The sequence below is a fragment of the Monodon monoceros genome, unplaced genomic scaffold (genome assembly GCF_005190385.1).
Source record: "Monodon monoceros isolate NGI ecotype Baffin Bay Population unplaced genomic scaffold, NGI_Narwhal_1 Super_Scaffold_7, whole genome shotgun sequence".
In the NCBI taxonomy this organism is placed as follows: domain Eukaryota; kingdom Metazoa; phylum Chordata; class Mammalia; order Artiodactyla; family Monodontidae; genus Monodon; species Monodon monoceros.
This window is the reverse complement of record NW_021703784.1, coordinates 102,296,496-102,321,426: the sequence shown is the minus strand read 5'-3', so window position 1 is coordinate 102,321,426 and position 24,931 is coordinate 102,296,496. Positions and strand designations below refer to the sequence as shown.

Below are 24,931 nucleotides of genomic sequence, written 5' to 3'. Positions count from 1 at the left end.
TTGGCTCTTCTCCCGGGACTGAGAGTTCGAGCCGCTGCGGCCTGGCGCACCCATCTTCCAGATGTTCAGCGGTGAGGACGTGCTCTATGGGGGGGAGTCCACCATGGACCCTGTGTTCATTAACGAGCTTGCCTACTACAAGGAGGGCATTGCCTTCCTCCAGACTGAGAAGCTCACGTTCTCCGTGCCTGCCCTGCCCGCACTGGCCTCCACCCCGCCAGGGTCCCTGATCCAGGCCACACCTGCCCGGCATCAGCCCTCCCTTCTGAACAGTGGGTCGTGAGGCACAGTCTCGAGCCCAGGCCCTCCCTTTGCCACCCACTGTGTACCATGTTTCTTGCCATAGCCCCACACCTCCCTGCCTCAGTTTCCCATTCTATAAAATGGAAGATGTCCAGGGGTCCATTGTTCATGTCCTCTCACCTGCATGGCCCCTCTCTGTGACCTTAGGATCTGGGGCAGGTCTGGCTCAGGGTAGTCTTGGACATTCTGTGTGTACTGGGGCCGGGGGTGGCTGTCTCTGTGCCCACGCTTTTTCATCAGTGCCCAGGGGGAAGATCCCATAGTGTGTGTGTGTGTTGGGGGGGACTTGGAGAAGTACTGTCCTGGGGCCAGCAGAGGGGCTTCCAGAGGAGGCTGTGACCCAGAGCAGGGCTCCAACCCCTCTGCATTCCCAGGGCCAGAAAGTCGATCTCTGTGTGCCCGTGTGTGTGGGTGTCCAGGCGTGTGCCTGCCCCAGGTGCTCCGTGGTTGTGTGTGTGTGTGTGGGGGGGGGGTGTCTGCACACACATGTGTTTCTGAGAGCCTCAGTACCTTGGGCATTCTTCCAGGGGGATCCATATGTGGCTGGTGGCACAGCCCAGATGTGCATTTCCAGGTGTGTAATGAGCTCAGGGCTCATGGGGTTTCAGGGGGCATCAAGGCTGGGGAAGGGGTGCAGCTCTACAAGGCTCTCCCCACCCAGGACAGCCGTCCAGGCACAGGGATGCAGGGAGGAGGTGCAGGTAGGGCAGGTAGGGCAGGCGGAAGTCTCCTGCACCACCCAGGACAGAAGTCAGTGTCGGGGAGGGAGCGGGCACAGGGTCTGCATCTGGGGTCCCCTCAGTCCTGCCCCAGGCATTCTCTGCACGGTGTCCACAGCAGGGCTGAACTGGATGGGGTGGGATGACGCCTGGACACAGCCTCACACTTTCCATGCTCCACCCCCGGGGCCCACACCCCACCCCGCCCCCGTGTTGAGAGCATCGCTCCTGCCTGACAGTGGGGCTGGTGGAGTCCAGAGCTCCGTCCTCTCCAGGCATCACTCTCTGGCCCCTCTACACCCCCACCGCCTGGCTCAGCCATCTCCCCGCGGGCACAGCTGCCACGCTGACCTCTGCTATTGAGCAGCGAGATGAGAAGGTGGGAAGGATATGGGGGCACCAGGGACAGGCTGGCAGGCAAGATGGATGAGGGGGCAGGGGGCCAGCAGGCACCCCTGGCAGGAAGGGCAGACTGGCCAGGGAGGAGGCTGTAAAGGGAAGCGTGCCTGTGTGCATGGTGTGTATGTGTTTGTGTGTGTGTGTGTAAGAGGAGCTTGTGCACATGTGCACAGGAGTGGTGGCAGGTCACCAGGTCTTGAGTTCGTTTATGCATTTGGGCTGACACGTGAGTGTGCCCACATATGCATGAGCATGTGTGTGTATGGGGGGGTGTCCCAGCACACGGACCAAAGGCGTGTGCAAGCACACACACACATCAGGAGCCAGCAGAACCCCGGACCCCTGGGAGTCCGGGCTGAGGGGGAGCCACTAGGACTGGTGCAGATCCCCCAAACCCCTCCACCACCTGCCTATTTCTCACCTGCCCCACTGTGCATCTTGGGACAGGGTGGCACCTGGGGGCTGCTGGGACCCTCCATCACAGGCGCAGAGAACTCTCCCCCATCTTGCCCAGCAGCAGACCCCAGTGCAGGTGCAGCCTTCCTCCCAAAGCTGGCAGTAGGTCTATGCCAGGGGTCGGCCCACGCTCTCCCCGAGGGATTCCTCCCAGCCTGGCAGGCAGGGACCGGGGGCGCAGCGGGTGGAAGCAGCAGGCCTCCCTGAGCTGAAGGGAGGAGAGGTCTGCCCCCGACATGCGACATGTGGCTCTGGGAGGGGTCAGGGTGTCACACTTGAGAGGAGCAGCCCCTCTCTGCCCCTTGTTAGATATGGCTTCTGCCAACCCCTTGTTCCCAGTGCCAGACTCTGGAGGAGGTGCGGGGGTCCAGCTGCCTTTGGGGACCCCAGTCGAGCATGCCCAGTTTGGTGTGCTCTCACCTAGTGCTCCGGCCTGGGGGCTAGCCTGCGATGCTCCCTCCTGGAGTGGGCTAACCGGGCTCTAGTCCGATGACCCTCCTTGCACCACATGGCAGACACCAGCTTCGGGGAACCCCCATCCTCTGCCTTCCTGACTGGAGATCTGTGTGTTCCCTGAATGCCCAGCCCCAGACAGGCAGGGGCCGCCTGGGGAAGGTGTCTGGTCAGGACATGCCCCAGAGGCCTCTGACCTGGGCCAGCGTCCCCCCCTGTGGGGACTGTGTAGGCACCATCAACCAGGATGGGGACAGTTTACGCCCCCCAGGCTGGGCCAGCCCATCCCAGGCAGAGGCGATTATGCACTTAGTTCAGTTGGGGAAACTGAGGCAAAGAGATGTCAGGGTCCTGCCAGCGTTGCATAGCTCATCGGGCCGAGCGGTCAGGAGGACCTGGCTTCCTGCCATCGAGTCCTGGGGCTCTGCCTCTGCTGGTACTTGTGGCTGCTGCCCGCTAGCCTTTCCTGCTCAAGCTCCCTGGGGATTCCACACCAGCAGCCCCAGGTCAGGTGTCTGGGTCCTGGGGAGAGAGCTTCGCCTCTGCCATTCAGCCCTCCATGCTCCTGCCACCACCGCAGCCCCCTGACCTCCCTGAGGCCCTGTCAGCCCCGGCCCCTCCAGTCAACCAGGCGTGGGCCCCTGCAGATCACCCAGCCTGTCCTCGAGATGGGCCCCTACCCTGTGTCTGGCCCATTGATCAGGAATGGCTGGGGGGCTCCTAGCTGGGGAAGGGAGGAAGCCAGGAGGGGGGACCGGGAGAGGGAGAGGAGACTTTGCCACGTCAGAGCCTTCCCACCTGCCCTCCTCCCCCACGGCATCGCGCCTGGAGCTGCACCAGCCCAGCCGGGGGCCTTGCACAGTCCAGTACGAGGGTGGCTTGGAGAAGGGGCTCTGCACACCCCAGAGCCAGGGTCCTGCCTACAGAGACCAGGTGCCCGGCTTGGGTGGAGAGCCAAGACCTGGGCGATCGAGGAGGGAAGGCCAGTCCTGCCAGGAGACTGGGGACTGAGTGAGGGCCCAAGAGCTGAGCCGTGCTGCCGAATGGACCAGGAGACCGGGAGGCACTGACCAGAGGCGGGACACGCAGGGACCCCAGCTGAGCCGCCCTTCTCCAGGAGCCGGAAGTCCGGGCTGTCCCCATGGCAGGTAAGGGGCAGGCGGCCAAGGGAGCCCCATGGGTGGGCTCAGGCTCTGGGGTGAGTGGGGTGGGGGGCAGGGACTGGGCGTGGGGACCAAGGAAACGCCACTGGACCCAGGGCCTGGGCAAGAGCATGGGGCAGGGGCACCCCAGGCTGAGGCCTCAGATCCCCCAGGGCGGGGTCGATGGGCTCACATCCACCCAAGTGCAAATATAGGGGTGCTGACAGGCAGGGAGACACAGCCATTTCTGGGAGGTGAAAGCCTTATCAGACGTTGGTGAGCATGGGCCTAGCTCTGCCCCTCTCTGGGCCTCACCCCTTGAGGATCAAGGTTCGGGGGGGCTGGACAAGGAACCTCTAACTTCCCCTCCAAACCTGACTTCATGCCGGTGGGAAGCTGTCAACTCCTGACCCGAAGAGGTGCTGGCTTTTAGAGGAGCTGGGCAGAGGACAGGGTCCTGCCCAGAGTTATTGAGGGTGCTCAGGGGTGGCACATTGACTGGGATGGGCAGGGTGTAGGCTTGTAGAAGACTTGGAAGCCAGTAACCGGCCTGTGAAGCCCCCAGGACCAGCAAAGCCATGAGCCTCCCCGACTTGGGATACATCACCATGGACCCTGGGGGCTGGCATCGGTTACCGGGATGACGCACATGCTCCAGCAGGACGGCTGGGTGATGGGCAGCTGCCCATGTGACGGCCTGGTCTAGGTGGTGGGGGGCATTAGCCCATCCACCCTTCATGCCCCTCTCAGTGAGACCCACCCACCTCCAGACTACAGAACTCCCAGGGGCTTTAGTGAGGTGCCACTTCTCACACGTGGCCCTCAGGGCTGCTAAGGTTGGGGCCATGGGCCCGGAGCCCCACACTCTCACGAGGCACCTACTGTGCACTGACTCTGGCCAGCACATCACACGCTATACCATCCCAGGAACCTCCGTCTACCCATCTATCTATCCATCTATGCATCCATCCATCCAACACCAAAATTCCACCTCTGCCCAGAGGATCTCATGGTTTTACCAGGTCCTCAGCCCCTTATGGGGCTGCTAGAAACTAACAGTTTGTTTTTCAGGATACTTTTCCTAGTTTTAAAATTGTAATTGTGTTAAAATATACAAAACATAAAGATTATCATTTTAACCATCTTTAAGTGTTCAGTGGCATTAAGTACATTCATACTGCTGTGCAACCATCACCACCATCCATCTCCAGAACTTTTTGCATCTTGCAAAACTGAAACTCTGTCCCCATTAAACATTAACTCCCCTTCCCCTCCCCCTGTCCCTAGCAACCACCTTCCTACTTTCCGTCTATGAATTTGACTCCTTTAGGCACCTCTCATGAGCGGAATCACACAGTATTTTTGTGACTGACTTGTTTCACTTAGCATAGCATCCTCAAGGCTCATCCACGTTGTAGCCTGTGGCACGATTTCCTTCCTTTTAAAGGCTGAATAATATTCCATTGTCTGTATAGACACATTCTGCTTATCCACTCATCCATCGACGGACACCAGGGTTTCTTCCACATTTTAGCTATTGTGAACAATGCTGCTATGAACACCGATGTACACACATCTGTTCGGGTCCCTGCTCTGGATTCTTTTGGGTTTATACCTAGGAGTGAAACTGCCGGATCATACGGTAATTCTACCTTTAATAATTTGAAGGACTGTCAGCAGTTTTCCACAGGGTTTACACCATTTGAGATTCCACCAGCAACGCACAAGAGTTCCAATTTCTCCACATCCCCGCCAACGCGTGTAATGTTTCATTTCTTGTTTTTGTGATTGTTTTGGACTTTGGTAATAGCCATCCCTGTGGGTGTAAAGTCGTATCTCGTTGTATTGATAGTTAGGTTTTTTTTTTTAATCAGAAGGGTGGAGCTGTGGCAAAGCTTTTGAGTTTTTGGCCAAGACTTGTGCCAGGGCTGCATATCAAAAGGTGGGCTCCTTAGAAAAACGTGAGGAGGCCAGAGCAGAAAGATGCTAGAACCAGCTTCTGGAGGCAGGATTTGGGCCAGTTTGGGGGGTCAGAGATGGGTAAGAGTTGTTCGTGGTAATTCGGGGATCTCCTTCAGCTCAGTATTCCTTAAGCAGCATGAGGCAGCCAGGTCTTCCCAGAGCTGAGAAAGACCCCCCACCCCCATGACCCCACGTGTCACGTCATCCATAACAGATGTCCTTTATGAAGGGCCTACTGTGTGCCAGGCTCGTGCGTGTCCTCACAAATCCTCACATCAGCCCTATAAGGCAGATATTAAGAACCGTTTGTGACAGATGTGGAAACTGAGGCTCCGGGAGGTGAAACAATTTGCTCAAGGCCACTCGGCCTCTTGATGGCTCAAAGATTCCCTGGGGAGCCTGACAGGTCCTGTCTCTGGTCTCCAGGAGCTTTAAGTGAGCATTTACCTCATGAAGTGATGCCGAGTTGGGGATCCTGTGGGAAAACAGGCCTGGCAGTCAGGGGGAGCTTCCTGGAAGAAGAGGCATCTAGGTGCAGCCTGAAAGATGAAGGCTGGCTGGGTGGAGTGGGGGTGGGTGAGGTGAACAGGGGCCCACACTCCATCCTCCCTCTCCAACCTTCCTCTCTGCCGGCCTCGGGGTATTTGCCCCCTCGGAGACCTACCCTTTGCCCATGACGAGCTCCAGCTGGGAGCCCCAGCTGGACTCCCTGTTACCATCAGGCCCTTCCACCAGCTCCACAGGGGCCCAAGCCATGGCTGAGCCCACAGAGCAGGGCCCCAAGAACCCACGTGTGTCTGGTGTGACGGTTCAGCTAGAGATGAAGGCTCCGTGGGAGGAATCCAACCAGCTGGGCACAGAGATGATTGTCACCAAGGCGGGCAGCTATGAGCAGTGGCGGGGGAGGCAGGGCGGTGGCGGGAGTGGGGGGCAGGCCGGAACCACAGTCGAACTGCTGAGCACCCCCTCCTGCAGGAGGATGTTCCCCACCTTCCAGGTGAAGATCCTGGGCATGGACATGCTGGCTGACTACGCCCTGCTCATGGACTTCATGCCTTTGGATGACAAGAGATACAGGTCCGGGCCTGGCTGGGGGTCACAGCTCAGACCTCAGGCACTTGGTCGGGGAAGTAGACCCCCACCAGCACCCTGAGGGAGGCAGGGGCCAGTCGGAGCAGTGCTGGGGGGGGGGCCCATCCTGGGCAGCAGTGGGCGCACCTGGGCAGGTAGGGTGGGCTAGCCCAGGGCAGACAGCACTCTGGAGCCTCCGGTTCTTCATGTGCCGACGGGGCCAGTGCATGGGCAGTAGCAGAGATGCCCCGTCAGTCTTGGCTCTGGGTGGGGGCAGCAGATGAGGTGCCGTGGGCTGCAGTTGGGGTGCCCTCGCCACCTCGCTCTGTCCCCAGGTATGCCTTCCATAGCTCGGCCTGGCTGGTGGCGGGCAAGGCGGACCCGACCACGCCTGGCCGCGTGCACTTCCACCCCGACTCGCCGGCCAAGGGCGCACAGTGCATGCGCCAGATTGTGTCCTTCAACAAGCTCGTGTTGACCAACAACCTGCTGGGCGACAACGGCCACGTGAGGCCCGGGCCACAGCGGGGAGGGGTTGGGCCAGGGCAGGGGACGCTGGGGCCTGATTGTGACGAAGCCCGAGCCAGGGCTGGCTGGGCCTTTGGTGCCCGAGTTCACCTGGCCGGGGGTCGGACAGCAGAGACTGCCAGGCGGGTGGGCCAGGCCCACGTAGGTGCAGGAACCCGGCACCACTGACACTGTGTCAAACAGACAAAGATCCCTGCCCTCACGGGGGCTCACCTCCTGGGGTGCCAGGCAGATGGTAAGCAAAGAATCCAGACGGCAGAAGGGTGATAAATGCCAGGAGAGAAAGGAATCCAGACGGCAGAAGGGTGATAAATGCCGGGAGAGAAAGGAAACAGGGAGCGGGGCTGAGACGGAGGGGGCCGTTGAGTTCAGGGGGCTCAGGAAGCAGCTGAGGCGCTATTTGAAGAGGGGTCTGATGGAAGTGGAGGAGGGAGCCTGTGCGTACAGAAGGGGGAGCCTTTGCAGGCAGAGGGAACAGCAAGTGCAAAGGCCCTGAGGCTGGAGAATGCTGGGGAGTTGAGGAAGCTGTGAGGAGACTCCCGTTTGGCTGGGGTGGAGCTCAGAGGGGCAGTGGGAGGGGAAGGGATCCTAGGGGCATCCAGCACTGCTCTGCAGGGACATTTGGCTGTGGAGAGGATTCTGGTCTTTACTCTGTGTAGCTCACGAGGGCTCTGAGCTGACTCACTGGGGCTGCTGTGTGAAGGGAGTGCAGCCAGGAAGCAGCTGTGGAAATCCAGGAGAAAGATGACGGTGGCCCGGTGGGGTGGAGCCAGTGGGGTGGGGAAGGTGGTCAGATCCCGGATAGTTCCGAGACAGCTGGGGTGTGGGAGTGAGAGACACCAAGCAGCCTGGAACCTCCAACAAAGGGGCCTTTGATACAGAACTGCAGACTCTCAAGTTCAGACCCGGCACCGCCGCTATCAGATGGGGGCAGCGGGCCCTGGAAGAAGGGCTTCGGCCCCAGAGAGGGTTTGCGGCTGCCCCATCCCTTCCGCACCCCCCCGCAGATCATTCTCAGCCCCGTGCACCGCTACCAGCCGCGCTTCCACGTGGTCTTCGTGGACCCACGCAAAGACAGTGAGCGCTACACGCAGGAGAACTTCAAGTCCTTCATCTTCACGGAGACCCAGTTCACGGCTGTGACGGCATATCAGAACCACCGGGTGGGTCAGGCCACAGCTCGTGAGGCAGCTGCCAGCCCACCTCACAGGGGGGAAACTGAGGCGCCAGGCTCTTAGGCCCCACAGGCACACAGTCCCCTGCCCTTCTCTCCTTCCCGGACTCAGTGGGCATCTACCCACAGTCCTTCCCCTGCCTTCATGCCCACTGGCTCTGTGGCTCCTGGGCTGAGGGGCCCAGGTCCCAGGGCCTCCAGATTGGGGACGGGGTGGTCCAGGGAGGAGAGGGTGGCTGAGCCCGGGGCCCACAGCCTTTCTCCAGCTCAGGGCTGGCCCATAACTACCCTTTCTCCTCTGCAGAGCACCCAGCTGAAACTCACCAGCAACCCTTTTGCCAAGGGCTTTAGGGAGAGTGACCCGGACTCCTGGTACCGTCTGGCCCCTGACAGCTCCGCCCAGCTGCCCTAATCCACCCCCTCACCCCATCCCTATCCCCAGGCATCTCCTAAGGCCTCTGACCCTTCCTTCAGGGTCACGCCCACTGGCTTGTCCCGGGGTCCCACTGTCTGACTCTGACCATGACCCTTGGCCTGGGTTCTCCATCTTGACCCCCTGCCTCATTCCTGCTTGCCCCACCTTCAGGCCTATATCTCCACGGCCCCTGCTCAGCGTCCGGACCCAGAGTCGCAGCAGCCTCCGCCCCTGCCTGCCAAAGGGCTCCACAGAGCAGGAGAAAGGTCAGGCCCCAGCCCACAGACACAGTGGGACCAGAGCCTGCGTAGTGGACGGGGCCACGGGGCCCCCAGGAAGGGGCTTCCGCATGCTCAGCAAGCTCCCTGGTCATCTGTGTGTACAGAGAGGGGGAGGCAGAGAGAACGGTGCCGGGACGAGGTGCTGAGAGCAGGGGCAGGGGCGTCGGGGGGACTTCCTGGAGGAGGTGGTTCCTGAGCTGGGCCTTGGAGGACTGGGAAGGGTTTGGACAGAGGGAGAAGGTGGGGGAGAAATTCCAGGCAGAGGGAAGAGCAAGCACAAAGGCTAAGTGGCGGGCAACTTGGGGTGGGAGGGGCAGGGAACAGGACGGGAAGGCTGAAGGTGTGAGGGGAGGTCTGGGGCCCACTCACACCATTTCCTCCCTCAGACCCCAACAAAGCTCCAGCCTTCACCTCCAGGACCCCTGCCAGGCTCCACCATCAGCTGCTGGCTCCCAAGGCTCTGCTGGCCTCAGCCACCTACCGGCCCCTCACCTACCAGGGCCTGTACCCTGGAGCCTCAAGCCCCCCCCGAATCCCAAGGGCCCGACCGACACCATACCCCCTACCCAATATCCAGGCTGACAGGGGTCGGGGGGCCTCCCCTTCCCAGCTGGGCTGGGGCTCCTCTCCCACACTGCAGTGCGCCTGGGGTCTGGCCAGGACCCACAGTGATGGTAGGGTCCTGTGGACAGAGTCCTCTTACCCTGGAGGCCCCCCTCTTCAGCCTCACCTCTGCAGAGACATCCTCCCCTCACAAGGAAAGCAGGGCAGGTGGAAGCCAGAGAGGAAAGCTACCTGCCCAGAGTTCCAGCAAAGCTGGGATGGTGTCAGGCTTGGAACCAGAGCCCCTACCTCCCAACCTGCCCCTTCTGCCTTGGAAGTGACTCCTCCAAACCCTGCTTTACCTCTCTCTTCCCTGCAACATTAAACTGTTTGGAATGGGTGATCAGCTGCACTTCTGTCCTTGGAGGCCAAGGCGGAGGGCCTCAGGAATGCCCACACCCCAGAGTCTGGGCTGCAGACATCGCAAAGCTCTGCCCAGTGCTGCTGGCATCCCTGGGAGCACAGAGTGATGGTAAAGGTGGCGACACATGCTGAGTGGCAGGGCTGTGAAGGAGGCTGCGTTCCTGCCCTCTGCCTCGTGTGCCCAGATGAGGACTGAAATTGCAGCTCAGGGAAGCACCCGTTCAAGGTCGAAGCAAAACATGGGACACCTGCCATTCCACGTTTAGGTGCTAAGTGCGTGGCTGGGGTGTGTGGTCCTCGAGGGGCCAGAGTCTGGCCGAGGGGTGCACAACACCACAGGCAGTGACCACAGGGATCAAGGTGAGGGTGGCGGGAGGAGTTTGAGAATCCGATCAACACTCCAGGTAGGAGAGCTTCTAGAGAAAGTGACATTTAAACCAACACCTATAAGAGTAGAAATTGCGGAGGACGGGGGTTGGGAGGAGAGACGAGCTACCGGCGGCGGCGGGAAAAGCAGGGAGAAGGCCGGGGACTGGAGTGGGACCCTTGGAGCGAGAGGGCGCGGCGCGTGCCACCCAGTGGAACCAGGAGAGAGGGCCCGGAGGGTGGGGAGGGCCGGGCACTCCTCCCGCGGCCCCAGGCGTCTCTGCCCCGTAGACTCCCTAAACGCCGACCCCGAACATCCTGGAGCACTTCCTCTGAGGTCCCGGACCGCCGCGGGCGCGGAGAAACGCGGGTCCCAGCGGGGCCTTAACAGCCAGACACCCCGACTCGCGAACCCCGCGGTCAGCGCGGCCGTGCCCGGTCGCCGGGCCAGGCGCGACGCCACCTGCTCTAGGCGTTCGTAAGGGGACACTCCGCAGACCATCCACGCCAGCTCCGCCCCGCCCCAGGCCCGCCCCTCTACCGGAAGTCCAGGCTATCTGGTGACGCCCCTTGGCCACGCCCCACAATTCGCGGAGAGGCCCCTTCCCGGCCTGGGCCCGCCCCTTAATCGGGCCCCGCCCCGTGGGCAAGGCCGCTGCCGCTACGGAGCCCCACCCTGCGGGCAGACTCCTCCCACGGCCCGCCCCCCAGATTCCCGAGACACCCTGGAGTGTGCGCTCTGCCCGGTGATCTCGGTTTCCCGGCCGCGCTGGGCCGGACATGCTGCCCGACTGCCTGTCGGCGGAGGGCGAGCGGCGCTGCCGGCGGTTGCTGGCGGGGGCCACGGCCCGGCTCCGCGCGCGACCTGCGGCGGCCGCGGTTCTCGTGCCGCTGTGCTCGTTGCGTGGGGTCCCGGCGCTGCTCTACACGCTGCGGTCCAGCCGCCTGCCCGGGAGGCACAAGGGTGACGTCAGGTACACCGGCCGGAAACTCCTCTCCCTTCTAGGAAGAGGCCGCTGAACCCGGAGACCACAGGGTCGTGGGCAAGGCACTTAGCCTTTCCGAGCCTCGGTTTCCGCCTCTGTAGAATGGGTCTGGGTCTGAGAGCCCGTCAGGCAGAGGGCTATGGCGGGAGTCAGCAACCCACGTCCCTCCGCCCCGAATCTGGCGCCACAGGTGGTCCTGCCCGGGCGCCGCGCGGATCGCTCGACACCTCGTTCAGATCTGTGTCCCCCCTCCAGAAAGGCAGGACTCCGCCCCCTTCCAGCGACTACTGGGAGATTCGTGTCCCCGAGCCGAGGAAGCGCGCGGGGCGGGGTTACCTGGCTTCCCGCCCTGGCCCCGCCCCCGGCGGGAATTGGGGACACCCTAGAGTCAATGTCAGCGCCTCTGGGGCCACCATAAACAGAGTTTGCCTGTCTGAGCCCCAGGGCCTCTCTCCCTTACTCCCGTTGTTCAGGGAAGTAAACTGGGCCTGGAGCGGTCGTGTGGCTTGCCTAGCCCTCTCTGCAAACTAGGGGCGGAGACGTTATTTAGGTGGGTCACTGCCACAGCCTCCACCCCCACCCCTCCACGGCCCCAGCAGCCCGAGAACCAGGCTCCCTGTGCCTGTTCAGTTTCCCAGGTGGCAAGTGTGACCCCGCTGACCGCGACGTGGTGCACACGGCCCTGAGGGAGACCCGCGAGGAGGTGGGCCTGGTTGTGCCTGAGGAGCACGTGTGGGGAGTCCTGAGGCCCGTGCACGACCAGGTAAGCCCGCCAGGCCCTGAAACCACCACCGGCCCTTGCCCCATTCAGCCCCTCTGCTTGCCCTGGGCTAGGAGCAGGGACCCCAGGGACAAGGAGGGTGGTCATGGACTGTGGCAGTCACGGAGTACGGTGGGGACACCTGCCTGGCAGTTGTGTTCCATCCTCACACAGCCCGTCAGGAAGGGGCCAGGGGTATTTTATCCCCTTTCACGAGGGATACTGAGGCTCAGGTCCTGGGGTGGAGGTGGCTCCGGGGTGAATCAGCTCTGCTCTGCTCCGTGGACAAAGGTTGGGGAGGGCTTTGCAGGGTAGGCAGGGACTGAATGACCACTGGGAGATTTTAGGGTAGTAAAAATAAGGAAAAGCGAAGGCCCAGAGGCCTGAATGGGTCCAGTGTGTTTGGGGGGCCTGAGTCAGTCAGCGTGGCTGGAGCGAGTCCAAGGGCAAGGGCCGGGTGGACCTGGCCTGCACTGCTAAAGGCCCCTGGAGTCTTTCTCTCAGGCTCCCTGCCCCAGCCCCAAAGCCCTGTCGAGGGCGTGCCTCCCCTGACTGCCTGCCCTCCTCCTGCCTCAGCAAAAGACCACTGTGGTGCCAGTGCTGGCCGGCGTGGGCCCACTGGATCCCCAGAGCCTCAGGCCCAACCCCGATGAGGTGAGTGGGGAGATGCTAGGGGTGGAGTCTGGGCCGTCCGGATGGGCGGAGGCTGCAGTGGCCAGTGCTCTGTCTACCCTCTCGCTGCCTCCTGCCCACAGGTGGATGAAGTGTTTGCACTGCCCCTGGCCCATCTGCTGCAGGAACAGAACCAGGGCTATACCCACTTCTGCCATGGTGGCCACTTCCGCTACACACTGCCTGTCTTCCTGCACGGGCCACACCGGATCTGGGGGCTCACGGCCATCATCACTGAGTTCACCCTGCAGCTGCTGGCACCTGGCGTCTACCATCCCTGCCTGGCCAGCCCTGAGCTGCCCAGGGGCTGATGGCCTGGCCCTGAGCAGCCCCTGCCTTTGCCCAGCCACGCCAGCTCCACTCCAGGACTGAATAAAGAGCCTTTGCCAATTCCGTGGCGACTGCACCTTCTGCACTGGAGCCCTGACCTTGGGCAGACCCCATGGGACAGCTGGCCTCCTGGCTAGGGTGCCTCTGTTACTTGCTGTGCCCACTCACTGTGTGCCAGGTGCCTGGAGTCTTTTTTCTCATTTCACTCTCACCACAACCCTGTGAGATGGGGCCAACGCTCTCCCTGGCTGGTGAGACTGAGGCTCAGGGAGGGTAGACACCTTGCCCAAGGTCACCCCAGTTTGGGATTTGAACCAGGCCCTCTCTGACTCCAGAGACCAAACTCCTAGCCACTACCCTGTACGAGCTCCTGTTCCATCTTCTGTGCCTGGCTGACCATGTGCTGGGCAGTAGGCATCCAGAAAGGAGCCCTGCCTGCTACTGCAAACCTCTACCATGCCAAGCTCCCACCATGTGCCAGGTGCTATGCTGGGGTCCCATCTGTGCACCGGCCAGATGCTACTCTGCCCTCTGGGGGTGCTCAGTCTGTGGGAGATCTGAGACCAGGTCACACAGATAATCATGTGATTGTACATTAATTACTCACAGATATGTAATGGAATTATGTATCAATCATGTAAATCTCTGTGAGACAGTTGAAGGGGTGGGCAGTCTAACCTTGACACGGTGGACTGGGCAGTATTAGGCAGGACAAGTGATAGAAAACCCCACTTTGCCAAAGGAAGAATGGTGATTACAAACTCCAGAGATAGACCAGCTTCAGGTATAGCTGGATCCAGGAGCTCAGGGACTCTTCTTCCCACTGCATTGGCCTCACTCTCAGGAGCATTCTCTAGTCCACAGGGGTGAGAGGTGAGAGGGCAACAGCTCTCGGATGGCACGGTACCAGCATCCCATCAACAGAAAACAGCTTCTCTTTCTGGGCCAGTCTATCCCAGAATTGTACTCGATTGGCCTGCTTCGGGTCACATGCCCTTCCCTGAACCTGTCTCGTGGCCGTTGGATCTGGAATTCATTGACTGGCAGGGTCTGGGGCACCGGCCTGGGGAGCAGGGTGAACCTCTTAGAGCGAGAGTAGCGAAGGTGTGGCCCCCAAAGGACCCCTGGGGACAGACAGGGAAGGTTGAGCAGGTAAAGGCAGCCACGTTCCCCTGCAGAGAGTGACCTTGAGACCATAGGTAAGCGGGAGCAGGCCAGGTCAAAGGGCAAGGGAGGAAAGTCGGGGCACAAGGAGCAGCATGTGCACACAGCTTGGGGTGTTCTAGGAAACCAAGAGGGGCCGTGGGGACATGGGGGGAGGGGCCCAGCACTCGGGGCCCCAGTGAGCGGCCAAGGGGACCAGCCTCAGTGATGGGGTAGGATTTTATTCCAGGCTGGCAGAGGGGGAGGGAGGTGCCGAAGTGATCGGATTCAGGTGTTAAGAAGCTTGAGCTCCAAGGGGACCAGGTTGCGGTGGCACCCCCACCCCATCTCTGCAGAGCCCTCCCCGCCCGCCCATCTCCCCTCCCCCCAGCCTGCCCTCCACACCCCTCCCCCTTCCCACACGCCTCCCCACACGCTGTCCCCCAACCCCTCTGTCTCACCTTGGCCCTCCAGCCTCACCTGGGAGCAGGGCCACGTGATGGCAATAAAAATAACTCTCCGGCTGTGTGTGAATTGGGGAGGGGTTGGGGGAGAAGGAGGGAGGCTGGGCCCCAGCACTAGGGAAGGGGCCCTTGGGGTGGAGGGCAGGGGGCTGCTGGTCTCCTGGGCCCCAGAGAAGCGTTCTGAGTCCCACCCCTTCCCCCGTCCCCAGGGCCACACTCTGGCTCTCTGGGTCACCTCCGTCAGGCGCACACCCAGCACCGCAGCGACCCAAACCAGATGGAGGAGCTCTCAGAGCCGTAAGTAGCCCAGCCGGCCTACCTGCCAGCCCACGGGGTCCCCCTCCCGGCTGGAGGCCCCCACCCTGCCGACCTTGACCTTGCGCTCTGTCCTCAGGTCCCAGCTGCTGCCCAGGACCCCCCCGCCCCCCGCCAACACCCTCAGTGATGCCTCCTCGCCCTGTCTGGTTGGCCTGATGCGGTGCCCTCATCTCCGGTGCTCAGGGACTCCTCTGAGTGCCGCCTCCATGTCCAGGCCCCCATGGCGGGCATGGCGGGCCGGGGGCGGGTGAGCGTGCAGGAACACGTGGCTATTGACGTGAGCCTGGGCCCCATCCGGCCCATCCACCTCATTTCCGACTACTTCCCGCACTTCCACCCCTTCGCTGAGCCCACCCTGCACACCTGAGACCTATACCCTCCAGTGACCCCCACCATCCACTCTGCATCCCAGTCCCAGCCGGACCCAGAGCCAGAGGGAGACTCAGACAACAGCAGTGAGTGGGTGCAGGGGACAAGGGGGACCCTCTGGGCCCAGCCCAGCCAGGATGGGGTCTGGGGCATCCCCAGGCTTCCGACCTGGGGAGGGGCGGGGCAGGAGGCATTGCGCCGGGGCGGAGGTTGATGTAGAAGCTGACCTGCCAGCCACCTGCCCTTAGCCACGTTGCGGAGCACAGGCTCCGGACGCGCAGGCTCAGCGGCCATGGCTCACGGGCCCAGCCGCTCCGCAGCATGTGGGATCTTCCCGGACCGGGGCACGAACCCGTGTCCCCTGCATCGGCAGGTGGACTCTCAACCACTGCGCCACCAGGGAAGCCCCACGCTTCTTTTTGACACAGACAATAGCACACTGCACTGCACAGCTCACCGTGCCAAGGTGAGGACGGGGCGGCATCCCTGGGTCCCAGGTGTGGGCCCCGGGCCTGTCCCACATCCACTGTCTCTTCCCAGGGCCTCAAGCCACCGGCCTCGGGCTCCGTGGACACCTATGTCAAAGCCAACCTGCTGCCTGGGGCCAGCAAGGTGAGGGTGAGACACAGGCCCCTACTGCTGTCCCTTGGCCGCACACCCAGCCTGGAGCACCCACCTGGCCTGCCATGCCCCTCTTCCCCAAGGCCTCGACCTCAGACAGGGAGCCCCCGTTGCTGGGATGTGCAACTAGAGGCTATATGAGGGAGGGGGACCAGGCTGGGGCCCTGGGGCCCGACAAGGCTCTGACCCTCCCTGCTCAGCCCCCAGGCCAGCCAGCTGCAGACACGCATGGTTCGGGGCACAAGGGGGCCTGTCTGGGAGGAGGCACTCATGGCTTCACCCTCCAGGACACCCGGCGCAACACCCTGTGGTGAGGATAGGGCCTGGGCCACAAGGGGGCAGGGCCGAGGTGGGGGGTGAGGGCTTGCCTGGCCAGGTCTGACCTGCGTGGCCACCAGGCTGTGCGTCTGGGAGGACCCACAGCTGCAGCAACGGCGGCGGGCGCCTCCGCTGCGGGAGCTGCGGGTGCCCCTGGGGAAGCTGGTGCCCAACCAAGCCAGGAGCTTCGATGTGTGTCTGGAGAGGCGAAGGCTGGTGAGTGGGCTGGTGCACAGGGTGGGGCATGCAGGGAGGGAGACCTGGGCAGTGTGCAGCCAAGGGGACCAGGCTCTCTGCTCTTCCAGACCAAGAGGCCCAAGAGCCTGGACACAGCACGTGGCATGTCTCTGTATGAGGAGGTGGGTGGGACGGCAGATTCCAGCGAGGACTGGGGGGGCAGGTCTGGGCTGGCCCAGGCTGAAGTGTGTCAGGCAGGGATTGATGTGGGCTGGACAGGGGTCCAGGCCCAGGCAGGCTTGGAGAAACTGAGGCCATCTCGCTCACTGGCCCTGTGAGTGCTCATAGTCTCAGGGAACAGCCAGGCCCCAGGGGCTGGGCAGAGGGTGACTTCCCCTGCCAGGGCAGCCCAGGGGAGCTGTGGGGCACTGGCACAAGCCCTCAGGGGGCAGAGACACAGGCCAGCTTGAGGCAGAGGCTGAAGCCAATGGGATTTGTCCCTGGCCTGAGCTGGGAGGGCAGGTCAAGGTCCGGGAGAGAATGGATATGGTGGGGCTGCACAGCTGCTAGGTCTGCCCGAGGCAGTGTGGGTACCACACTTCTGGGGCTGGTAGTCATAGACACAGGGCCTTGGCAGAAGGCAGTGATGGTGACCGCAGGGGATTTGCAATAGGAAACCAAAGACCTGGGCAGAACCCCTGCAGCCCAGCAGGCCCCCGGCACCCGTAAGGCTGAGGCAGGGCCCTCCGCAGCTCCTCCGGGCCAGAGGGCCAGGTGCTGCTGCCCCGCCCCGTAGTGGAGCCGCATGTTGCTGCGACTGTCAGTCAAGGCGAAGCTGCTGAGCCCTACTGGGTGGGGCAGGGACCCGCCACAAGCACTTCCTGGCCCAGACCCCACACAGCAGCCCCTTGGCTCACGGAGCACTCCGTTACTGAGAGCTGAACGCCAGCAAGGTGGCTGGGCTTTCGGCAAATCAAATCCTTCGTTAAGTGTGGGAGAAGCACATTCTCTCCAAGGCATCCTCTCAAGTCCTTTGGAAGCACCAGGGGCCAAGTGTGGCAAAGGATGTTCAGAATCTGGCCGCTTGGGCTGCGGGGTGTGAGGAGGGTGGGCTTTGTAGCTGAACAGACCTGTATGTCCTTGGGTAGAGAACAGCCTCTTGGAGCTGCTTCTGTGGCACCAGGCTTACCCTGCGGGAGGGTGGTGATGGGTACCTAATGGCAGGCCACCTAGGAAGCTCCTAGCATGTTTGTGGTCCTTAGGGACATCAGTTCCCTTCCCCTCCATGACAAAGATGCCCCGAACTGGCCAGTCACGTGGCCTGGCATCCCCTTCTCAGGCCCTGGAGGATAGAGCTCAGCTGGAAGTTTCCTTCCAGGGCACTAAGCCAGTGACTGTTTTTGTAAATTGAATCATGAAATCAAACCACTGGCCCCTGACTTCTCTGCAGCCAGTTTGCATTCTCACGTCCAGGCCAGCACTGGTGGGTGGTGGGCTACGGGCCACACGGGAGCTGACCCCAAGCCTACCCCCTGCCCGAGGAGGTGGAGGCTGAGGTAGCCGGGGAGGAGCGTGGGCGCATCCTGCTGTCGCTGTGCTACAGCTCTCAGCGGGGCAGCCTGCTGATGGGTGTGCTGCACTGTGCCCACCTCGCCCCCATGGATGCCAACGGCTACTCGGACCCCTTCGTCCGCCTGTGAGTGTGAAAAGGGGTGGACAGGTGGACAGTGAGGGTTCCTCTGAGCCGCTCGGGGCTCAGCTCTCCAGGGCCACACCTAAGCTGACCCCGTTCTTCCCCATCAGTTACCTGCATCCGAATGGAGGGAAGAAATCGAAACGTAAGACCAGTGTTCAGAAGAAGACCCTGAACCCTGAGTTCAACGAGGTAGGCCAGGGCTGGGGGGAGGCAGTCCTGGCTGCTGGGGGTGGGAGGAGGGGGCTCAACATCCTGCTTCCGAGAGCACAGGCCCCAGCTACCCTGAGCCATTCACCTGTCTGAGTCTGTTTCTGAGGCTGTGAAGGACCCAAGGCTGCCTCCCTCCTGCCTTTCTGCCCCCTTCCCTGCAGGAATTCTTCTGCACAGGCCCACAGGAGGAGCTGGCGCAGAAGACACTGCTGGTGTCTGTGTGGGATTATGACCTGGGCACAGCTGACGACTTCACTGGTGAGTGGGAATGTCGGGGAGCTGGGGCGTGGGCCCAATGGACTCCCACACGGCTCCTGACCTGTCCCCCAACCCAGGTGGGGTGCAGCTGAGTAGCCAGGCCAGCGGGGAGCACCAGCAGCACTGGCGCAAATGGCTGGGCCGCACTGACCACCAGCTGGAGCTGTGGCACCCGCTGGACGGCACGCGCCTCCAGCTCAGCGAGTAGCAGGGGCACCCGGCCTGGCCCTGCTCACCGCCCGTCCCCGAGACTGACCCGCGGCCGCCTCCATGGAGCTGCGAGGACCTGGGGCTGCCTCACCCACCATGTCCACCCCTAGTCAATTGCTTCCTTCCTTCCCCCCTTTCAAATTCACCCCACTGCCAAATCATGAAGAATAAACCTCTCCTCCAAACCAGACCGAACAGCCGGTTCTTTCCCTGCCCATCGCCTCACAGGGCAGACTGGGCCCTGTCCTCCTTGCTCCCATCCTCCAGAGGGCTTCACTGGGCCAGGCCCAGGTCTGCACCCCAGGCCACAGTTTCCCCCTCCCCACCCGCTTCTTGCACTGAGGGGTCAATGCTCAGGATGGTCTACGACAGACTGACGCACAGGAGGCCAAGTGTAAATTCACAAGACCTTGTGCTGACCTATCCCTCCCAAACCTCCACCTCCATCTGGGAAATAAGCCTCCAGGAATAATGGGCCGCAGAGGCAGAGTGAAGAGCAAGGCCACAGAGAAGACGCACCGATTGGGCAGCACTTGCTTTATTGTCCAGCCGTCCAGGCAGATGGACGCCGGCCCAGCACGGCGGGCTCAGGAAGCGGCTTGCCTGGCCTGGTGCTGCTGGGCGAACCGCTGCATCCGCTCCTCGAGCTCCGGCCGGAAGTGTCGGATCAGGCCCTGGGGGTGAGGGTCAGGGTGCTGGGTGCAGCAGGGCCTGAAAATCCCCCAACGCCCGGGCTCTCAGCACCGCCCCCAGCACCATGCAGCAGGGCAGCGAGTACCTGCACGGGCCAGGCAGCTCCGTCGCCCAGGGCACAAATGGTGTGGCCCTCTATCTGCTTGCTGATCTCCCACAGGGAGTCGATCTCAGCCGGCCGGGCGTCCCCCTTCACAAAGCGGGCCATCACCTTGTTCATCCAGTCCACACCTGGGCCGCGGCAGCAAGAGAGGGCCTGGTGATCACCCTAAGCCGGGGTGCGGGCCACAGGGGGGCGGGGCTCAGAGCAGCCACAGCGGCTGGGAAGCAGTAGCTGTTTATTCAGGGTCCAGTGCCCGGCCCAGGCCTGGCACGAGCCACAGAAAGCCCCAGCCTGCCCAGCGCGCTTACCCTCGCGGCACGGGGTACACTGGCCACAACTCTCGTGCTTGTAGAACTCGGTGAGGCGGGCGATGGCTTTCACGATATCCGTCTGGAGAGACGAGGGACAGTGAGGAGGCACCCAAGGCCTGAGCCTCAGCGCCCCCCGGTGGCACACCCTCCTGATTCCAGCGGCACTCTGGCTGTCTCCTCCCCCTGCCGTGGGCATCCCGCCCTGCCCAGGCTCCACGGGCGTGTCCCCCCGAGAAGCCTTGCTCCCCACCTCTCCCACCTCACTGTATCTCAGGTGATACGAACCAGGACCCAAGAGCTGGCAGGAGTTCTCCGAGAGGCCCCGGAAGGGTTACTAACCAGGCTGGCATAAGGCAGGGACTGGGTGGGGAGCATGGGCCAACCCTTACCGAGCGGTCCATGACGATCACGGCAGCCGTGCCCAGGCCCGTCTGCGCCTGCACCAGCGCGTCGAAGTCCATCAGCACCGTCTCACACACGGACTTGGGGATCAGTGGGGTGGACGAGCCGCCAGGAATCACAGCAAGGAGGTTGTCCCAGCCACCCGTGACACCCCCTGGGGCCCCAGTCAGTCCCCAAAAGGATGGATGGTCAGGGCTGGGGCCGGCACACCTGCCTAGCCCTGAGCCCAGGACCTCTGCTAGCCCCAGCCTCAGCTCCTGAGGCTCTCCCACCCTGATGGCTGGCCCCAGGCCTCACCGGCATGCTTTTCAATCAGTTCCTTCAGCGGTATAGACATCTCCTCCTCCACGGTGCAAGGGTGGTTGACGTGGCCAGAGATGTTGAACAGCTTGGTGCCTGAGTTGCGTTCGCGGCCAAAGCTGGCAAACCACGCACCCCCTCGACGGCAGATGGTAGGGGACACGGCCACTGTCTCCACGTTGGCCACGGTTGTAGGGCAGCCGAACACTCCTGTGGGGGAAATGGGATGAGAAATCGGTGGCTTCCAGTGGGTGGGGACAGGTTGCGGCAGGTTTCCTGGCAATGGGGTATGTCCAGGGTCCTGCTCCGGTGGCAGAGAGTCCTGCTTTCACCCCTTTGTTATTCTCGTCCCCCACCGGACCCCAGATTCCAGCAGGAGCTGCGCTGCCTTTTCACCATCCTGCCCCGAGTTCCCGGAAGGTTGGAGAGGACTTGGGTATCTGACATGGGAGCTGAGGCAGGATGAGGGACTGCAGGTGGCACTGGTGGAGCCTCTATGTTGTTCCCACCCTGCTCTCTGTGTCAGGCACCCAGTGCAGAAGGGACTCAGAAATTCCCTAAGAATGACCAGTGGGGACCTGAAACCAGATCCCGGACTCCACAGGACACAGGACAAGGCCCAGGATCGGGCCAGGTGCCAGGTCTTACCCACGTCTGCAGGGAAGGGAGGCTTTAGGCGGGGCTTGCCCTGCTTGCCCTCGATGGACTCGATGAGCGCTGTCTCCTCCCCGCAAATGTAGGCCCCAGCCCCACGCACCACAAACACGTCGAAATCATAGCCGGAGCCGCAGGCATTCTTGCCAATCAGACCAGCCTCGTAGGCCTCTCGGATGGCTACCTGTGGGACAGGGGTGTGAGGACACGGTCCCCAAGGGCCCAGGAACACTGTGTGTGGGAGGGAGGGGCACTGGCCCAGTGAGCCCATCACCAAAGTCCAGAGCAAAAGCTCCCTTTGGACACAAGCAGAGGACGCTCTGGGAGGGGGTGGGGATTTTTACGATGCATGTGCTACTTCTGTAATAACATTTAACAAATTCTCCAACTATATGTATTTTTAAAGACTTTAAGACAATAATGAAAAATTCAGCAAGTAGTTTCTCCAGGTGGTGGATCTGTGGGAGAGTTTCCTTTTGTGTGTGTGTGGTTTCCTATCTTCATAATGAACGAGTACTGCTTCTGAGTAGAAGAAAAGACCCTGGAGGCTTATTTTTAAATATGTAATAATAATAACACTTACACATAATGCTACCATGTGCCAGGTTATTACTCCCACATCCTTCATCACTGTTGTGTAGCAGCCTAATAGAAAGGTGAGGCTTTGGCCCTGGACCAATTACTACAGGCATCACTGAGCTGAGAATTACTGAAATGACCCCTTGACCCTCCAGGAAAAATGCCCATATGGGAGTTCTCCAGCCTACCCCTGCCCCAGGAGTCATGGAGCCCTGGAAAGAGTCATGGAGCCCAAGCAGAAGCTCTGGAACATACAGAAAGAGACAGAAGCATTGGGGGCCACGTCCCATTCAGGACACAAGGCATGCAGGAGTGATCACCACTCTCCTAGTGCGACCCCAGACAGATCAGCAGCTAAAATCTAAGAACAACTCTGCCTAGGATTGGGGCATGTAAGTGCACACTGAGCACCTTCTCCTCTGTTGACGCCCCACCTCTGCCCACCTGTAGATTGGACGCCTCATTGTAGAATTCCCCACGGATGTAGATGTAGGCGGCACGGGCACCCATGGCCCGGCCCCCCACTAGGCAGCCTTCCACCAGCTTGTGGGGATCATGGCGCATGATCTCCCGGTCCTTGCAGGTGCCCGGCTCCCCCTCGTCCGCGTTCACCACCAGATACTTGGGCCTGTGGGGGCCAGCAGGTCAGTCAGGCTACAGGGCCACCAGGGTTGGGCCCTCAACCACATGCCACCCCACTCCACCCAGGGAAGCCTCCTCTGACAGCCAATCCCTCTTTGTCCTCCTGACATGTTCCCAGGGGCTCTGCTTGCTCACCACCGATGACAGGGAGCTCACTGCCTATTCCGTATTTGGGTGGGTATGACCACAGGAAAAATCTTTGCTTTCCCAAGAGCCCCAATCTGCTTTTGGTCACAAAGAGCATTCCGTGAACCTCCACCGTATCTCTGGAGCCAAAAGGAGGCAAAATAGCTGACATTCAGCCTTTGCTTTCTAGGTGCCAACCACAGTGCAGGCCAAAAGCTGTACGAACATTCTCTTTCATCCCTGCACGATATAATATCCACTTACAGAACAGAAACCTGAGGTTCGGAAAGGCCAGAAGACTGCCCAAAGATATATGACTAAAAGGCAGAGCTAGGCATTGACCAGTTAAGTCTGACTGAGTCAAAGTTTTGTGTCGATTCTGCTTCCCCCCCAGTCTCCCCTGAGGAAGACCAGAGAGAACTGGATCCCACCTACCTGAGCTCTGGTTATGTTTTCCCATTTCATTCACTCTTAGTTTCCAAGGAAACAGCCCAAAGGCCCAGGTAAGACACAGCCACCCCCAAGGTCTCTCCTGCCACCCCATTTCTGCCTGCCTACACACACCTGCCATCTGAGGGCTTATTCATGAAGCTCCATTTAAGGCCAGTTGGGAAGCCAGCACCTCCACGGCCCCGCAAGCCCGACGTCTTGACCTCACCCAGGATCCAGTCAGGCCCCTTCAGCAGAATCTCCTTTGTCTTGTACCAGTCACCTCGACTCTGGGCACCTTTCAGCCTGGACAGAGTGGGGAAGGCAGTAAGGGGGAGACCCTGCCTCAGGAACCACCAGCCTAAGGGCACCATCTCACCTCCAGTCATGGCGGCCATACAGGTTGGTGAAGATCCGGTCTTCATCCTTCAGCGAGCCAAATGAAGTTTTCTTGGGTGCTGTCTGGGGACACAGAGGGTCAGCAGGCCCAGCAGAGCTCTGAGGGCATGAGGGGCCAGGCCAGAAGGTACAGAGTTTTGAGTCCCCCTGATTAGAGAGAGCTGGGCTGGGAGGAGGGCAGGGGCCTAAGCCTCAGAACCCTTCATAGCATCATAGCTGCCATCACCACTTAGTAAGCACTTCCTGTTAGCAGGCACGAAACTAAGTTTTCTATATCCAAGACTCCATTTCATCCTCATAACCTTGAGACAGGAACGATTTCCTCCATTTTACAGAAGAGGAAACTGAGGCTCAGAGCAAACTGAGTTTTTGAAAGGCACACAGCCCAAAGGAGCAGATGGAATCTAAGCTCATGTGTGTCCGTGGCCAAAGCCCACACCTGAACTGTGCACAGCACATACTACCCCCCCGAGCCCAGTGTGATGCTATGTCCATTTACTTGTCTGGCTGTGCTGCTGGACCAAAACTTGGTTAGGCCAAAGCCTTGTGTTACTAAACTCTGCTGGCGACAAAATGCACTTTCGGAAGGAAAAGAAATGCCTCACTGCGGCTGGGACACAAGATGACGGAGGGAGACCCGCTCGGGATAAAACTGTTGAGGAGATAAGGATCTGGAATTCCACGTGACCCAGTGAGGAGCACCCCAGCTGAGGGCTAAGGGGACCTGGCTTCCAGTCACCCAACCCCTTAAAAGCCAATATGGGGATCCGAGCGCTGAACGAAGAATGAGGAGGCGCACGGCCCTCTCCAAAGCTATTGTCTGCATCTGTAAAATGGGTCAGTGGCCCCTTCACGCCCTACAAAGCTGTGGCGGGAAAGGAATGAGATAAGGACGCTTTGCCACCTGCAAAATGTTCCGTTAAGTCGCGCGGCTGTTAAATAAGGGAAGCCAAGGGGCCGGAGGGCTGGGGGCGGGGTGAGTCAGCCTCCCGTTTGGACCCGTTCCCCTTCTACACCGAAGCCGGATCGGCAACCTTCCGGCAGGGCTGGGGAGATGAGAATGTTCTCCAGAAGGCACTACAGACCCAAGGGATGGAGCGCGCACGGGCGCGGCAGCGAGAGCCGGCCCGCGAGCACCCCTGGCCCGAGCCAGATCACGCCTCACCGTATCGCCGCTGAATCGCACAGACACCCGTGCGGGGAGCGACCCGCCGAGCAGCCGCCGTGCCGCCAGCATCGCGGGCGCCAAGCCGGTCAGCTCCAGCTGTCACCTTCACGGCTCTGAGGCTGAGGAACCGGCGCGACCTGGACGCTAGGCGGCGCACAGGAAGAACGTCACGCGCCCTGGCGCCGGCGGCGCGCCCAAACTTCCCTGCGCCGCTCCCGCCCCGCCCTTGGCCCCGCCTCCTCGTAGGAGGGCGGAGAGGCCGGAAGTGCCCTGTCTGGCGCTGAGGCTGCTGGGAGATGCAGTCCCGCGGGCTTTCGGACCTCCGTTCTCCCTTCGCGGGATTGGCATTTACTCTCTT

At 61.3% G+C, this 24,931-nt stretch overlaps 4 protein-coding genes across 5 annotated transcripts; 3 read left to right on the top strand and 1 right to left on the bottom strand.

Annotated features, from left to right (window-relative positions):
* Positions 1-4,112: 4,112 nt before the first annotated feature.
* Positions 4,113-9,575, top strand: TBX10 (T-box 10). The gene is given in 9 exon segments (XM_029209420.1): positions 4,113-4,142; positions 6,024-6,328; positions 6,410-6,511; positions 6,841-7,012; positions 8,041-8,196; positions 8,512-8,579; positions 8,794-8,888; positions 9,290-9,487; positions 9,490-9,575. Coding segments are annotated over 9 exon segments (1,212 nt in total).
* Positions 9,576-10,973: 1,398 nt separating this feature from the next.
* NUDT8 (nudix hydrolase 8) lies at positions 10,974-13,043 on the top strand. Its single transcript, XM_029209718.1, has 4 exons — positions 10,974-11,209; positions 11,852-11,984; positions 12,558-12,635; positions 12,737-13,043. Exons 1-4 carry the CDS (start codon positions 11,016-11,018, stop codon positions 12,962-12,964), a joined length of 633 nt encoding a protein of 210 aa, XP_029065551.1. The 5' UTR covers positions 10,974-11,015; the 3' UTR covers positions 12,965-13,043.
* An 88-nt stretch (positions 13,044-13,131) lies between these two features.
* LOC114887821 (double C2-like domain-containing protein gamma) lies at positions 13,132-18,951 on the top strand. The gene is given in 13 exon segments (XM_029209719.1): positions 13,132-13,234; positions 14,800-14,887; positions 14,985-15,371; positions 15,678-15,743; positions 15,818-15,889; positions 16,106-16,163; positions 16,166-16,208; positions 16,297-16,432; positions 16,522-16,575; positions 17,935-18,089; positions 18,197-18,278; positions 18,461-18,557; positions 18,635-18,951. Coding segments are annotated over 11 exon segments (1,137 nt in total). The 5' UTR covers positions 13,132-13,234; positions 14,800-14,887; positions 14,985-15,128; the 3' UTR covers positions 18,766-18,951.
* A 336-nt stretch (positions 18,952-19,287) lies between these two features.
* NDUFV1 (NADH:ubiquinone oxidoreductase core subunit V1) lies at positions 19,288-24,723 on the bottom strand. 2 transcript variants are annotated; one of them, XM_029209219.1, is made up of 10 exons: positions 24,571-24,723; positions 23,386-23,468; positions 23,142-23,312; positions 22,254-22,437; positions 21,225-21,414; positions 20,574-20,786; positions 20,264-20,430; positions 19,872-19,953; positions 19,546-19,691; positions 19,288-19,441 (listed from the first exon to the last, which is right to left on the bottom strand). In XM_029209219.1, exons 1-10 carry the CDS (start codon positions 24,640-24,642, stop codon positions 19,355-19,357), a joined length of 1,395 nt encoding a protein of 464 aa, XP_029065052.1. In that variant the 5' UTR covers positions 24,643-24,723; the 3' UTR covers positions 19,288-19,354. The 2 variants fall into 2 exon arrangements, with proteins under 2 accessions (XP_029065052.1, XP_029065051.1); XM_029209218.1 differs by having other exon boundaries at positions 19,296-19,691.
* Positions 24,724-24,931: the final 208 nt, after the last annotated feature.